At 40.0% G+C, this 16,242-nt stretch overlaps 1 protein-coding gene across 1 annotated transcript; it reads left to right on the top strand.

Annotated features, from left to right (window-relative positions):
• Positions 1-242: 242 nt before the first annotated feature.
• LOC123115840 (nucleoside diphosphate kinase 2, chloroplastic) lies at positions 243-2,246 on the top strand. Its single transcript, XM_044536919.1, has 6 exons — positions 243-316; positions 401-487; positions 1,014-1,094; positions 1,189-1,301; positions 1,431-1,480; positions 1,884-2,246. The coding sequence occupies exons 1-6, from the start codon at positions 284-286 to the stop codon at positions 1,949-1,951; spliced, it is 432 nt and encodes a 143-aa protein (XP_044392854.1). The 5' UTR covers positions 243-283; the 3' UTR covers positions 1,952-2,246.
• The last annotated feature ends 13,996 nt before the right edge of the window (positions 2,247-16,242 follow it).

Below are 16,242 nucleotides of genomic sequence, written 5' to 3'. Positions count from 1 at the left end.
AATAATTGATGTATCACTAATTTGGAAATTAGCAGCCTACTTGTTTTGCATTGTCTGTTGTATTTGATGCCTGAAAGATATAATTGAAGTTGTTTCATCTAAGAGTGCCAACTTAGTTCATCCCTTTCTTCTCAGAAAAGGAAACCGAGAACTTCCAGTTTATGACATTACCAGCTATTCCTCCAATTAAAGAAACTAAGAAACATTGCGTTCTATCTTGTTAACTATGAGATATTCTTAACTGGATTTTTATTTTGTGCAGGAGGTTGAGCAGACCTACATTATGATCAAACCTGACGGTGTTCAGCGTGGTCTGGTATGTGCTTCTTGACTTTTATCAGTGTTTTGGTATCTGTTATTTGTTTCAATTAAGATAAAACATAATAGTCTCTGCCTGTAGGTTGGAGAGATTATTTCTCGCTTTGAGAAGAAGGGCTTTTTGCTGAAGGGGCTGAAACTTTTTCAGTGCCCCAAAGACTTGGCTCAGGTTTGCTTAAAAAATGCATTAAATCTTTCAAAGCTACTGTCACTTTTTAATGCTTACTTAGCAGGGTAAATGTTCTGTGTAAATATAATCAATACCTTTTCTCTAAAGGAAAGCATTACCCTTCTGTCATTCTGTCAGTCTAATAGTTCAAAATGGTACCCATTGATCATACACGGTGGTTAAAATGCCAGCATCAAATAGTATATGGCACAAAAGAACACCGTATCCCAGTTTATTTTGTTAAACATCTTTTTTTAACACTATGTATCTGCCATAATAGAATGTACTAAAAATTTTCTTTGCATGTGTCAGCCAAGCAGTTTTTAGAAAACATTTTCTGAAATATCACTCAAATCTGGTCAGGCCAGATTTTCTGTAAGTTAAAAAGAGCATGGTGTTTTGTCTTTGTTTTCACGTAGAGAAGTAAATGTTGAGAATGATATAATGGTGAGAGTCAACGAATTGAAAATGCTTTTATACATATACTAAGTTAATAACTCTCCTATTCTGTCCTTTTTTACCTCAGGAACATTACAAGGATCTTAAGGAGAGACCTTTCTTTCCCAATTTAATCGACTACATAACTTCTGGACCTGTAGTCTGCATGGTATATATTTGCAAAGAACTGAAGATATTTGCAACTTCGCATTTTGATCAATACGAATTTCGCCTTTATATTACTTGTTATTTTGTTCTGTAAGGCCTGGGAGGGTGATGGCGTTGTTGCATCAGCTCGCAAACTGATCGGAGCTACTAACCCCCTTCAAGCTGAACCAGGGACCATAAGGGGCGATCTTGCAGTTCAAACAGGAAGGTTGGCACCCATCCTTTCCATGTCCTCACACTATTATTTGCAGTACTTCTGTTGCATTTTATTTGATTTCACCTCTATTTGCACCCTCTATGTGTATCAAAGAAATTATCATGGAACGTTGCTTTTCAGGAATGTCGTCCACGGAAGTGACAGCCCTGATAACGGCAAGCGAGAAATCGGTAAGTTTTGCCAGTGGTGGATCTAGCGGGGGTGCCATGGCACCCCCTACAAAAATGCAAAATAATATATGTATACTATATTATATTAATATTAATTGTGTAATGACATAGTGCTATTTCAGACTATTTACTTATTTAGGCTAAATTATGCTATTTTAGTGTAAGTTATTTAAATTTTGTACCGACGTATTGAAGTTTGGCATCCCTAGTACTTAGAATCTAGGTCCGCCAGTGAGTTTTGCAGCAATTCGGTGCACCGCCGTTTGCTTTTCAGTTGATTCAGTATTTATGTGGTTATGGTGTGAATGTTGTTAGCTTGAAGGGAGCTTGGTTTCGCAGCAATTGAGTGCACGGCTATTTGCAGCAACTCTTGACAATAACTTATGTTCTTGTCTATCTGTAGGATTATGGTTCAAAGAGGGTGAGCTTGCTCAATGGGAATCAGTTCAAACACCCTGGCTTATAGAGTGATCTTTGCATATCTCTGCAAGAACCTTGATCCAATACTTATTTGGTCAACTTGATTCTGAGGGGGCCATGTATGAGTTTACTTCTACCAAGTAAAGTAGCCAGTCAGTGCTCCAAAATTTTCACCATTGCTCACCTGTATGTTCTTTCTTTCTTTGTAATGTTGAGCGGGTTCAGAACTCTGGCCTTTGGTCAGTATAAATCTTCCTGTTGAGAACTTTCCTCTACTCGGATGTTAATGTTTTGATGAAGAATCAATGCAAAAAAGTTCCAAGGCGTGGACACCGTATCTCTTCTATACTTTACTTCTTGTGGGCCTGTGGCACACGACAGTATTTTTTTAGGGTCACTGACAGCTTTTTAACACAGACGCAGTGGCTCTACATACGTACATACACTTATCCTTATGAATGCATGCACATACACAATACAATTTTGTTGGCAAGATAGTAATTTTACAAAATTTCTGGAAATCACGGTTCCTGACATGGCATGGCATGGGGCGGTCGACTGTGTCGAAGCACAGTAAGAGCATTTACAACAGGAATTGCCTAGTCGGACAACCCAATTTGCCTAATCCGGGGCCTATACGTCCGCTGACCGAGCGGCTCAATTTGCAACCATAATTCCTATTTTTGAAACATTAAACACATGCACCTAGATCATTTTAGCCAAACAATAATTAGCGGATACAAATACAAATCATTCGTACTTAAGAATACATTAATCCGAACATAGTTCAAATATAAATATTGTTCACACAAACCTTTGGACAGTTCTTCCGTTGCTAGTGCACGGAGGGCCTCTTTGACGTGACATTGGTATTGCCCACACAAACCTTTTGGACAGTTCTTCCGTTGCTAGTGCATGCAATCAACTGAACCCAACATACTTGGAAATCTTCTTGATGCTCCAACTGCCAACAAGTTTTCTGTGTCCTCCACAGTTGGCTCTCTCAGGTACACTGATACAAACACCTTCACCATAATGCGTGCAAATTACACCGTGGTGTTCAAGACAGTGGTCTCTCTCATCCGGATTTCAGTATCAATTGCATCTACGACCTTACCATAAGCAAGCATCCTGAGAGAAGCCGTGCATTTCTGTAGAGGAGAGAAAGAAAGTTGTCCGCAACAATCCTTTCTCGGCTTGAAGTTGTCATCAGCCTCCTCCAGGGCAGAACAAATTTCTGCTCATTTAGAAGCGATGTTGAAAGAAACCTTCATGGTATGTTGTCCACCATGAAGTAGTCTGTGTACAGAAGCCTACTACTTCTTGAGCTTGCGTTGATTTTTACCTTGAAGAGGAAAGGGTGATGCAGCAAAGTAGAGATAAGTATTTTCCTCAGTTAAGAATCAAGGTATCAATCCAGTAGGAGGCACAAGCAAGTCTCCAATATATGCACCTGCACAAACTAACAAACACTTGCACACAAGACGAAAAAGGGGTTGTCAATCCCTTCACGGTCACGAACAAGAGTGAGATCTAATAGAGATAGGTATAAAAGATAAATAAAAGAGCAAACTAAAGTAAAGATAAATAGATTGCAGCAAGGTATTTTTTGGTTTACAGATCTGAAAATATATGTTGGAAAATAGACCCGGGGGCCATAGGTTTCACTAGAGGCTTCTCTCTTGAAAGAAAACATACGGTGGGTAAATAAATTACTGTTGAGCAATTGATAGAAAAGCACATAGTTATGACAATATCTAAGGCAATGATCATGAATATAGGCATCACGTCCGTGACAAGTAGACCGAAATGATTCTGCATCTACTACTATTACTCCACACATCGACCGACTCCTGCCTGCATGTAGAGTATTAAGTTAATAAGAACAGAGTAACGCCTTAAGCAAGATGACATGATGTAGAGGGATAAACTCAAGCAATATGATATAAACCCCATCCTTTTATCCTCTGCATCTACTACTATTACTCCATACATCGACCGACTCCTTCCTACATCTAGAGTATTAAGTTCATAAGAACAGAGTAACGCCTTAAGCAAGATGACATGATGTAGAGGGATAAACTCAAGTAATATGATATAAACCCCATCCTTTTATCCTTAATGTCGACAATACAATACGTGCCTCGATGCCCCTTCTGTCACTGGGAGAGAACACCGCAAGATTAAACCCATCACAAAGCACTTCTCCCCTTGCAAGAAAAAACAATCTAGTTGGCCAAACCAAATCAATAGATCGAAGAGAATTACTAAGCTATCTCAATCATGCATAAAAGAGTTTAGAGAAGACTCAAATAATATTCATAGATAATCTGTTCATAAATCCACAATCATCGGATCTCAACAAACGCACCGCAAAAGAAGATTACATCGAATAGAACTCCAAGAACATCGAGGAGAACATTGTATTGAAGATCAAAGAGAGAGAAGAAGCCATCTAGCTACTAGCTATGGAACCTTAGGTCTGTGGTAAACTACTCACACTTCATCGGAAGGGCAGCAAGGTTGATGTAGAGGCCCTCCGTGATCGAATCCCCCTCCGGCAGAGTGCCGGAAAAGGCCCCAATATGGGATTTCACGGGAACAGAGGCTTGTGGCGGCGAAAAAGTATTTTGGTGGATGCTTCTGATGTTTGGGGGAACATTTGAGAATATGTAGAGCTGGAATTAGGGTTAGGGGACTCCCGAGTGGCCCACAAGCCAGGGGGACTCCCTCCCGGGGCGCGCCCTGAGGGCTTGTGGCCTCCTCGGGACTCTTCTAGACCTCTCTCCAAGTCTTCCGGGTGTCTTCTGGTCCAAGAAAAATCATCGTAAAGTTTTATTCGGTTTGTACTTTGATATCGTTTTATGTAAAAGTCAAAAACAAGAAAAAAAACAGAAACTGACACTGGGCTCTAGATTAATAGGTTAGTCCCTAAAATAATATAAAATAGCATATTAATGCATATAAAACATCCAAAACTGATAATATAATAGCATGGAACAATAAAAAATTATAGATACGTTGGAGACGTATCAAGCATCCCCAAGCTTAATTCCTGCTCATCCTCAAGTAGGTAAATGATAAAAACAGAATTTTTGATGTGAAACACTACCTAACATATTTATCAATGCAATCTTCTTTATTGTGGCAAGAATATTCAGATCCATAAGATTCAAAACAAAAGTTTAATATTGACATAAAAACAATAATACTTCAAGCATACTAATAAAGCAATCATGTATTCTCAAAATAACATGGCCAAAGAAAGTTATCCCTACAAAATCATATAGTCTGGCTATGCTCCATCTTCATCACGCAAAGTATTTCATCATGCGCAACCCCGATGACAAGCCAAGAAATTGTTTCATACTTTTGGTGTTCTCAAACTTTTTCAACTTTCACACAATACATGACCATGAGCCATGGATATAGCACTATAGATGGAATAGAATATGGTGGTTGTGGAGAAGACAAAAAAGGAAGGAGAAAGTCTCACATCAACTAGGCAAATTAATGGGCTATGGAGATGCCCATCAATTGATGTCAATGCAAGTGAGTAGGGATTGCCATGCAACGGATGCACTAGAGCTATAAGTGTATGAAAGCTCAAAAAGAAACCAAGTGGGTGTGCATTCAACTTGCTCGCTCTTGAAGACCTAAGGCATTTTGAGGAAGCCCATCATTGAAATATACAAGCCAAGTTCTATAATAAAAAATCCCCACTAGTATATGAAAGTGACAAAATAGGAGACTCTCTATCATGAAGAACATGGTGCTATTTCAAAGCACAAGTGTGGAAAAAGGATAGTAACATTGTATCTTCTCTTTTTTTCTCATATTTTTTGTTTGGGCTTCTTTGGCCTCTTTTTTTATTTGGGATTCTTTGGCCTCTTTTATTATCTTTAAAGACCGGAGACTCACCCCAACTTGTGAGGGAATCATAGCTTCCATCATCCTTTCCTCACATGAGACAATGCTCTAATAATAATGATCATCACACTTTTATTTACTTACAACTCAAGAATTGCAACTCGATAGTAGAACAAAATATGACTCTATATGAATTCCTCTAGCGGTATACATGGATGTGCAATAATCAAGAGTGACATGTATAAAAAATATGAAAGGTGGCCAAGCCACAAATACTATGCCAACTATATGATCATGCAAAGCAATATGACAATGATGGTATGTGTCATAATAAAATGGAACGGTGGAAGTTGCATGGCAATATATCTCGGAATGGCTATGGAAATGCCATAATAGGTAGGTATCACTACTACAGGATGCTGCTAACGCAACACTACGATCAGACACCCTTCGAGAAACTATGTGCGATGCAATAATCGCAAATGGTGGTGTACGAAAACTGTCAAAAATGTATAAAACGTTTGCGATGATGGATGCATCAAACATGGTTCAGATTTTAGTTGTGTGTGCGATGAAGGGCATACGGTTTAGTTCAATTAACTATTTGCGATGAGGAGGAACAAAAGAAACGGGCAGCCATATGAAGGCGTGTGCGATACACAGCATACGATTCACTCGGATGAACTGTTTGTGATTAGGCAACACAAAAGAAACGGGCAGCCAGATGAAGGTATGTGTGACGTACAACATACAGTTCACTCGGATGAACTGTTTGTGATTAGGCAACACAAAAGAAATGGTCAGCCAGATAAAGGTGTGTGCGATATACGGCATGCAGTTCACTCAGCCTTGTCATTAGTGTGTGACCTCTGTGGCAACCGTTCGCTCCCCACTAGCCTCTTCTTGTATCGTGGCAACCGTCCACCACGTCTTCACCTTTCCCTCTCGATTTGGAACTGCTATTGCACGCTATTCCTCCCTCCATTTGCCTTCACCCTTCCTTCTGCCATTGTTCGATCATCTTCTCCATGGAGGGAACAAGCCGGAAACGACCCCGTTATTCTTGCTCCGGTATGAAAGATGACGTGGTGGAGGAACTCATTGATCGGTGTGACGTCATCACCTCGGCTAGCATGGCAGGTTCGTTCAAGACCATTCTCGACTCAACTAATAACATCATTACAAGGAGACCAAGGGTCTATGAGCGGTTTGATCTCCTCTATCTTCTTCGCCGTGACCCTGCTGACTGGCGCGGGGACGACGAAAGCCTCGCCTTGTGCAAGTTGATGCCGGTTGATAATGATACATGTGATGTTAAGATGCCATCGCTTGAGGGAAAGGCTTGGGCAGGCGCAAATGAAGATTGGATTGTACAACTGCGAGTGGGAACCTGTGAATGGTACACTCATCATCGGGTTCCACTTCCAAAAATCTCAGACTGCCCAGAGGTTGAGCACACAGATGATCTACGTGAGTTCAAATACGATCATGGTAACTGTCGTCTATGGAAGATAGCAATTTGTCGAGTTCCCAACCGCTCTTGGGATTACACGAACTATGAAGTTGTTGCTATCTTCGACAAATTTGTTGCCTTCCTTACTTCCACGCCTCGATGGATATTGCTCAAAAATCAATTTCTGTACACAGATGAGTACTATGATGCAATTCAATACGAGGGTCTTGTGTTTGCTGCCACCACTCGTGGCACTGTTTTTGCATGGAATCATCATGCTTTCGGTATGTTTGTCTTCCATCATAATTATAATTATTTCATCCACATGCATGCGGGTTAGCTAGTTTCTCTTTACTAATTAACCTTCTTGTGTTTCCAAGGTCCTGTGAACATTCCATCACCTATACTTGAAAAATTTTATAACCAAGGGGGAGATGACGATGCTGATGATCACGAGCATGAGGACGAGCAGGACCCATATACTCAGTGGCACCTGGCAACTTATTCTGATGGATCACCTCTTCTTGTCTGTATACAGGGCACTGCTGATGTTACTAAGGAAGCAGGTGTTGTCTCACATGGTCGCACTCTCCGGACCTATTCCAACATCCGTTGCAGGGTATTCGGGATGGATACTAGTGTACTAGCGCCAACACCTTCTCCCTGGTTCAGTATTGAAAGTCTTGGAGGAAACTTGCTCTTCCTTGGACAAAACTATCCAATGATGGTGAAAGGCGATCCAGTGGTTGACACAACGTTACTACCATTTATGAGAAGCAACTATATCTATACCTCGGTCATTGCTATGCTTCCCTACCATCACAATATGGGTCCTGACATAGCCCGCTTCAGCCTGGATGATCAATCCTGCGCTGGTCTCGAGATTGACAGTAGCTGGCCCTTCCCAGAGAACCACTTCTTGTTCAAAGCAAGCGTTTCCAACACCGATGAGTGGTTGAGCTGAAGTTCATTTCATCGCTTTGTTATTTGTTGTGTGAGAAAAACTTTACTTTACTAGAATGTTTTGTTGGAAATGATCTATAATCCAATGTGTATCCTCATTGTCGTTGTGGGTTGATGACTTGTTGTATGTAATCAATAGTACATTTGCATATGCGTCCATCAACTCACGTCTGCTAGTGGTGTCCATATGAGCAGTGCTAGTGATTTTAGTTGCAAAAAAGAGATAGTGCTAGTGATTTTTAGCTGCATATTTTGAAAAATCGCAGTGTTACAAGGTTGACAAATGGCAATGTTACTAGATAAACAAATGTCAATCTTTTGAGTTTGACAAATGGCAACATACCCAAAATGACAGATGCAAATCTTACCCAATTAATTGTACGTGGCTGCACACGAGTCATGCAAGACAACTATTTGCGCTGAAGGGATGCACAAATCCTGCACTGCAAGGGAAGACCATAGCTCTCACTTTGCATATGGGTGTTCTATCTAAAACGTTTGCGATCAAGAGCTGCAGAAATCCTGTGATACGTCTCCAACATATCTACTTTTCCAAACACTTTTGCTCTTGTTTTGGACTCTAACTTGCATGATTTGAATGAAACTAACCCGGACTGACGCTGTTTTCAGCAGAACTGCCATGATGTTGTTTTATGTGTAGAAAACAAAAGTTCTTGGAATGACCTGAAAATCCACGGAGGCACGTTTTGGAAAATATAAAAAATACTGGCAAAAGAATCAAGACCAGGGGCCCACACCCTGTCCACGAGGGTGGGGGGCGCGCCCACCCCCCTGGGCGCGCCCCCTATCTCGTGGGCCCCCTGACGCTCCACCGACCTCAACTCCAACTCCATATATTCCGTTTCGCGGAGAAAAAAATCAGAGAGAAAGTTTCATCGCGTTTTACGATGCGGAGCCGCCACCAAGCCCTAATCTCTCTCGGGAGGGCTGATCTGGAGTCCGTTCGGGGCTCCGAAGAGGGGGATTCGTCGCTGTCGTCATCATCAACCATCCTCCATCACCAATTTCATGATGCTCACCGCCGTGCGTGAGTAATTGCATCGTAGGCTTGCTGGACGGTGATGGGTTGGATGAGATTTACCATGTAATCAAGTTAGTTTTGTTAGGGTTTGGTCCCTAGTATCCACTATGTTCTGAGATTGATGTTGCTATGACTTTGCTATGCTTAATGCTTGTCACTAGGGCCCGAGTGCCATGATTTCAGATCTGAACCTATTATGTTTTCATGAATATATGTGTGTTCTTGATCCTATCTTGCAAGTCTATAGTCACCTATTATGTGTTATGATCCGACAACCCCGAAGTGACAATAATCGGGATACTTCTCGATGATGACCGTAGTTTGAGGAGTTCATGTATCCACTATGTGTTAATGCTTTGTTTCGGTTCTCTATTAAAAGGAGGCCTTAATATCCCTTAGTTTCCGCTAGGACCCCGCTGCCACGGGAGGGTAGGACAAAAGATGTCATGCAAGTTCTTTTCCATGAGCACGTATGACTATATACGGAATACATGCCTACATTACATTGATGAAGTGGAGCTAGTTCTGTGTCACCCTATGTTATAGCTATTACATGAGGAATCGCATCCGACATAATTATCCATCACTGATCCAATGCCTACGAGCTTTTCACATCTTGTGCTTCGCTTATTTACTTTTCCTTTGCTACTGTTACAATTACTACAAAACTATTATCTTTACTTTTGCCACTGTTACCATTACTATCATACTACTTTCAGATACTAAGTTATCCAGGTGTGGTTGAATTGAAAACTCAATTGCTAATACTCAATAATATTCTTTGGCTCCCCTTGTGTAGAATCAATAAATTTGGGTTGAATACTTTACCCTCGAAAGCTATTGTGATCCCCTACACTTGTGGGTTATCAAGACTAATTTCTGGCACCGTTGCCGGGGAGCATAGCTCTATTCTTTGAGTCACTTGGGATTTATATCTGTTGATCACTATGAGGAACTTGAAAGACGAAAGAACCAAGATTTTGCCCTCAACTACGAGGGGAGGTAAGGAACTGCCATCTAGCTCTGCACTAGATTCTCCTTCTGTTATTAGTAAGCTTGCGACACCTAAACCTGCTACTGCTATGAATTCTGATATGTCGCATGTTATTGATGATGCCACTTCTGCTATGCATGATACTTATGATGAAACTACTATTGTGCGTGATACCACTTTGCCATTATGTGAATTTCTTGATGAACAACTTGCTAGGGTTAGAGAGAATGAAATTATTGAAGATGCTATTATTGATGATAGTGATGATGAAAGTTCTCCCCCTGATTATGAATTACCTGTTGTTCCTGAGGGTTATGTTATGGAAGAGGAAGCTGCTAGAGCTATCTTTGCTTGTAAAGATAGGTATGATCTTAAAAAGTTATTAGCTAAATGGAAGCAACAATCTCTTAATGCTAGAATAAAACCTGACCCTACTTTTGCTACTTCACCTATCTGTGTTACTGATAAGGATTATGAATTCTCTATTGATCCTGAAATAATTACTTTGGTTGAATCTGATCCTTTTTATGGCCTTGGATGTGAAACTATTGTGGCACATCTTACCAAGTTGAACGATATAGCCACCCTGTTTACTAATGATGAGAAGTCTCACTATTATTATATCCTTAAGATATTTCCGTTCTCATTAAAGGGCGATGCTAAGACTTGGTTTAATTCTCTTGCTCTTGGTTGTGTGTGTAGTCCCCAGGATATGATTTATTACTTCTCTGCTAAATATTTCCCTGCTCATAAGAAACAAGCTGCCTTACGGGAAATATATAATTTTGTGCAAATCAAAGAAGAGAGTCTCCCACAAGCTTGGGGGAGGCTTCTTCGATTACTTAATGCTTTGCCTGATCATCCTCTTAAGAAAAATGAAATACTTGATATCTTTTATAATGGACTAACCGATGCTTCCAAGGACTACTTGGATAGTTGTGCTGGTTGTGTTTTCAGGGAAAGAACAGTCGACGAAGCTGAACTACTATTGAATAATATGTTGACTAATGAAAATAATTGGACTCTTCCTAAGCCAATTCCTGAGGCAATTCCTGAACCAATTGAGCCAACTCCTGAGCCTATTCCTAAACCCACTCCGAAGAAGAGAGGTGTTTTATTTCTCAGTCCTGAAGATGTGCAAGAGGCAAAGAAGTCAATGAAAGAAAAAGGTATTAAAGCTGAAGATGTTAAGAATTTACCACCTATTGAAGAAATACATGGTCTTAATATACCACCTGTCAAAGAAACATATTGTCTTGATAACCCGACACAGGTAGGAAAGGTAAATTCTCTCTATAGATATGATAAAGTTGAAATCCCCTCTACTAAATTTCATAGCCCATGCTTAGATGAATTTGATGACTTTATGGCTAGACAAGAAAGTTTTAATGCTTATGTTGGTAGAGAATTAAAGAATAATGCTTTTGAGATAGGATGCTTGAGTGATTATATGGCTAGAGTTAAAGGAGAACTTAAACTCATTAGCAAATATGCTTCTATGGTTGCTACTCAAGTTGAGCAAGTACTTAAAGCTCAAAATGATTTGCTCGATGAATTAAATAATAAACCTGACTTTGTTGTTAGAGTGGCTACTAGAACTGGTAGAATGACTCAGGAACCTTTGTATCCTGAAGGCCACCCTAAGAGGATCGAGCAAGATTCTCAGAGAAACAATTCAGAGGCACCTAGTTCTTTTAAAAAGAATAAAAAGAAAAACGATAGGACTTTGCATGATTCTAGTGAACCTATTGTAGACACACCTGAGAATCCCAATGATATCTCTGTTTCTGATGCTGAAACACAATCAGGTGATGAACATGAACCTAGTGATAATGTTAATGATAATGTTCATGTTGATGCTCAACCTAGCAAAAATAATGATGTAGAGATTGAACCTGTTGTTGATCTTGATAACCCACAATCAAAGAATCAACGTTATGATAAGAGAGATTTTGTTGCTAGGAAGCACGGTAGAGAAAGAGAACCATGGGTTCGGAAACCCATGCCCTTTCCTCCTAAACCATCCAAGACAAAGGATGATGAGGATTTTGAGCGCTTTGCTGAAATGATTAGACCTATCTTCTTACGTATGCGCTTAACTGATATGCTTAAAGTGAATCCTTATGCTAAATATATGAAGGATATCATTACAAACAAAAGAAAGATACCGGAAGCTGAAATTTCCACCATGCTTGCTAATTACACTTTTAAGGGTGGAATACCAAAGAAACTTGGAGACCCTGGGGTACCAACTATACCATGCTCCATTAAAAGAAACTATGTTAAAACTGCTTTATGTGATCTTGGAGCCGGTGTTAGTGTTATGCCTCTCTCTTTATATCGTAGACTTGAATTGAGGAAGTTGACACCTACTGAAATATCTTTGCAAATGGCTGATAAATCAACTACTATACCTGTCGGTATTTGTGAGGATGTGCCTGTTGTGGTTGCAAATGTCACTATCTTAACAGACTTTGTTATTCTTGATATTCCCGAGGACAATAGTATGTCGATTATCCTTGGTAGACCCTTTTTGAATACTGTAGGGGATATTATTGATTGCAACAAAGACAATATCACTTTTCATGTTAATGGTAATGAGCATACAGTACACTTTCCGGGGAAACATTCTCAAGTTCATAGCATCAATTCTATTGGAAAAGTTCCAACTATTATTATTGGAGGTTTTGAATTTCCTCTCCCTACTGTCAAGAAAAAGTATGATATTCTTATTGTTGGGGATGTTCATATCCCCGTTGAGGTAACTTAGTGTTATTCGAAATTTCTCCGGTTCCGTGTTATTCGGAATGAGTTTGGTAACAAGACTTGATCAACCTTGTTAGTGGACTCATTTTGATGATCATGAGATGGATGAAACTAGAAGGCACAACCTTTTGTACCCTCTTTTAACTTTCTATTATTTAGAATAAATAAAGCAAAAATAGTATTATCTGTCTGTTTTCTGAATTATTCGTGCAATAAAAAATATCCCGAAAATAAAAGTGCTCCAAATGCCCTGCAAATTTAGTATGATTTTTTATGGAATATTTGAGGATTTTAGGCACTGAAAACACTGCAGGAGGGGAAAGCACCAGGCCACGAGAGTGGAGGGCGCGCCCCTATCTCGTGGGCCCCTGGTAGCCCCCTCCACTTATGCCAGCACCCACACACTCCATCTTCTTCCCAAAAAAATCCCCATCCAGCTCAAGCACGAGTTCTAGCTTATTTTGATGCGATTTTCGATCTCCTTGCTCAAAGCTCCATTCACAAAACTGCTTTGGGAGATTGTTGCTTGGTATGTGACTCCTCCATTGGCCCAATTAGTTTTTGTTCTAGTGCTTTATTCATTGCAAATTTTTGCTGGATAGGTGACCCTGTTCTTGAGCTTGCATGTTAAATTTATGAGGTCCCAAGTAATTCTAATGCATGATATAGGTTCTAGGCACTTGTAGGAGTAGTTGCTACCAATCTTGTTTTGTTTTATTCACTTTTAGTTTGAAGTTACTAAAATTTCAGAATTTTTCCAGAAAAGGAATTATGTCTAGGAGAATGTACCAAGGTTGTTCCTCAGTAAAGAAAGGACCCATGATTTCTATACATGAGCAAGATGATGAACTACCGAGGGACGCAGAAGTACGAGCTTGTGAGTGGCCATCCGACGATTTTATGGTCGAAGCAGGCTTTAAGGAGGAATTTGACGCGTATGTGCGTAATGCCGATCTTGAGGACTTCTTACAAGATAAGTGTCCTCAATACTATCAATTGACTGATTCATTTCTGCGAAGGTTTAAATATAAATGTACACGTAATTCTCCGAGTGTCCTATTTGATATCTATGATACATCTTATACCATGGACTTAGAGGATTTTACAACTGCTTGCAAACTTCCACAGTGGGGCAATATTAATGATCCCCAAAAATCTGAATTTAGAGATTTCCTTGCTAGTATTACTGTGGGAGAATCTAGGGACATTGCACAAGCTACCATAGGGAGCATTCATTTTCCTGCTATACATTACTTTGATCTCTTCATTGGTAGATGCATTAACGGTAAAGACGAAGCATGTCATATGTGTGTCCCTGATCTTAGTGTCCTCAAGAGTGCCGTGTTAGGTAATAAAGATTACAACTTGGGGGAAATAGTTACACGTAGGTTGCATAATAATGGTAGGGTTGGAGATTTATTTGGAGGAATTTATGCGACCCGTGTGGCTAATTATATTGGTATATCCCCACGAGAGGGGGATATGATGTTGCCTCCTATTTATTTAGATTATGACGCTATGGTCCAACATCATTTTCTTAAGAGGAATGAACAGTTCCTCCAGTATCGACTAATCTTTGACAGACGTAACACTGTCCATGTTACTCTTCCTGCTCCTTTCCTTTTTGATTACCAGGCAAAAGGAAGACATGTTGTTACCAGGGAGGAAGCAGCTGAACACGAGGGGAGAGCCGAGGCGGCTCGCCAGCATGCCGCAGCTCAGGAGGCATTTGCTGGTGCATCTCAGTACGACCCCAGTTACAACTACGGATATCAGCCAGGCTACCCTTGGCATTAAACCAACTTAGGCCAAAAGCCTAAGCTTGGGGGAGTACGTATTTCTCACCGACTTTACATTCATGTTCACACACTATTCTAGTTGTCGGTGCTCATACTTTTTCATTGTATTATCCATGTTAGTTTAATTTCTTTTTCTAGCTTTCTTCTTGTGTGTTTGATAAACCTTAAGAAAAACCCAAAAAATTAGTTAGTTTAATTTCCATGCTTGTAGTAGAAATTAAAATGAAAACCCAAAAAGATTTCTCGTTCTTCTTCTTACTTGTTGGGAGCTTTCCCATGTAAATAGTTTTATTTTCTTTTCTTTCCTTTGGGGGTCGAGAGTAGAAGACCATATTGAAAATGTTTAGTGGCTCTCATATGCATGATTGTTTATTTAACTTAGAGCCCATATTAGTTTGTCTTCTGTCTTGAGTTGAATGCTTGCATATTCCAGCTTAGTCCAATGCACGTGCACTATTATTATTATACACATCGTTCGGTCGTGCAAGTGAAAGGCAATAATGACGATATATGATGGACTGATTGAGATGAGAGAAGCTGGTATGAACTCGACCTCTCTTGTTTTTGTAAATATGATGAGTTCATCATTCTTGATTCAGCTTATTATGAAGTAAACATATTTGCAATGACATTTAGAGATTATAGTTGCTTGTGCCATGCTTGATTAGCTATGAGTTATAATGGTTTACCTTGCGTGCCAACATGCTATTAGAATGATTATGATGTGGTATGATGGGATGGTATCCTCCTTTGAGTGAATTGAGTGACTCGACTTAGCACATGTTCATGCATGTAGTTGAAAGAAATCAACATAGCCTTCATGATATTTATGTTCATGGTAGATTATATCCTACTCATGCTTGTACTCGGTGTGAATTAGTTTCAATGCATGTTTATGACTGTTCTCGCTCTCTCAGTTGGTCGCTCCCCACTCTTTTGCTAGCCTTCACCTGTACTAAGCGAGAATACTACTTGTGCATCCAAACTCCTTAAACCCCAAAGTTGTTCTATATGAGTCCACCATACCTTCCTATATGCGGTATTTACCTGCCATTCCAAGTAAATTTGTATGTGCCAAACTCCAAACCTTCAAATGAAATTCTGTTTTGTATGCTCGAGCAGCTCATGTTTCAACTAGGGCTGCCTATATCTTCCATGCTAGGTGGGTTATTCTCAAGAGGAGTGGACTCCGCTCCTCATTCACGAGAAAGGGCCGGTAACCTGGATGCCCAGTCCCATGACCCAAAAAGATCAAAGAAAATCAAAATAACTAAACAAAACTCCCCCAGGGCTGTTGTTAGTTGGAGGCACTCGTTGTTTCGAGCAAGCCATGGATTGATGCTTTTTGGTGGTGGCGGAGTATAAACTTTTACCTTTCAGTTTGGGAACTGCCTATAATGCATGTAGTATGGAAGATACATCCATCTCATAGTTGTTGCGTTGACAGCGAAAGTA

This window comes from Triticum aestivum, chromosome 5B (assembly GCF_018294505.1).
Source record: "Triticum aestivum cultivar Chinese Spring chromosome 5B, IWGSC CS RefSeq v2.1, whole genome shotgun sequence".
NCBI classification, from domain to species: Eukaryota; Viridiplantae; Streptophyta; class Magnoliopsida; order Poales; family Poaceae; genus Triticum; species Triticum aestivum.
Note: the sequence above shows the minus strand (reverse complement) of the source record. Positions and strands in the feature narration are given on the sequence as shown.

Coding starts and splice junctions, on each gene's coding strand:
- LOC123115840 (XM_044536919.1), top strand. CDS start 284: ATGATCAAACCTGACGGTGTTCAGCGTGGTCTG. Junction 1,095..1,188: donor CTGGACCTGTAGTCTGCATG/GTATATATTTGC, acceptor TTGTTCTGTAAG/GCCTGGGAGGGTGATGGCGT. Junction 1,302..1,430: donor CTTGCAGTTCAAACAGGAAG/GTTGGCACCCAT, acceptor GTTGCTTTTCAG/GAATGTCGTCCACGGAAGTG.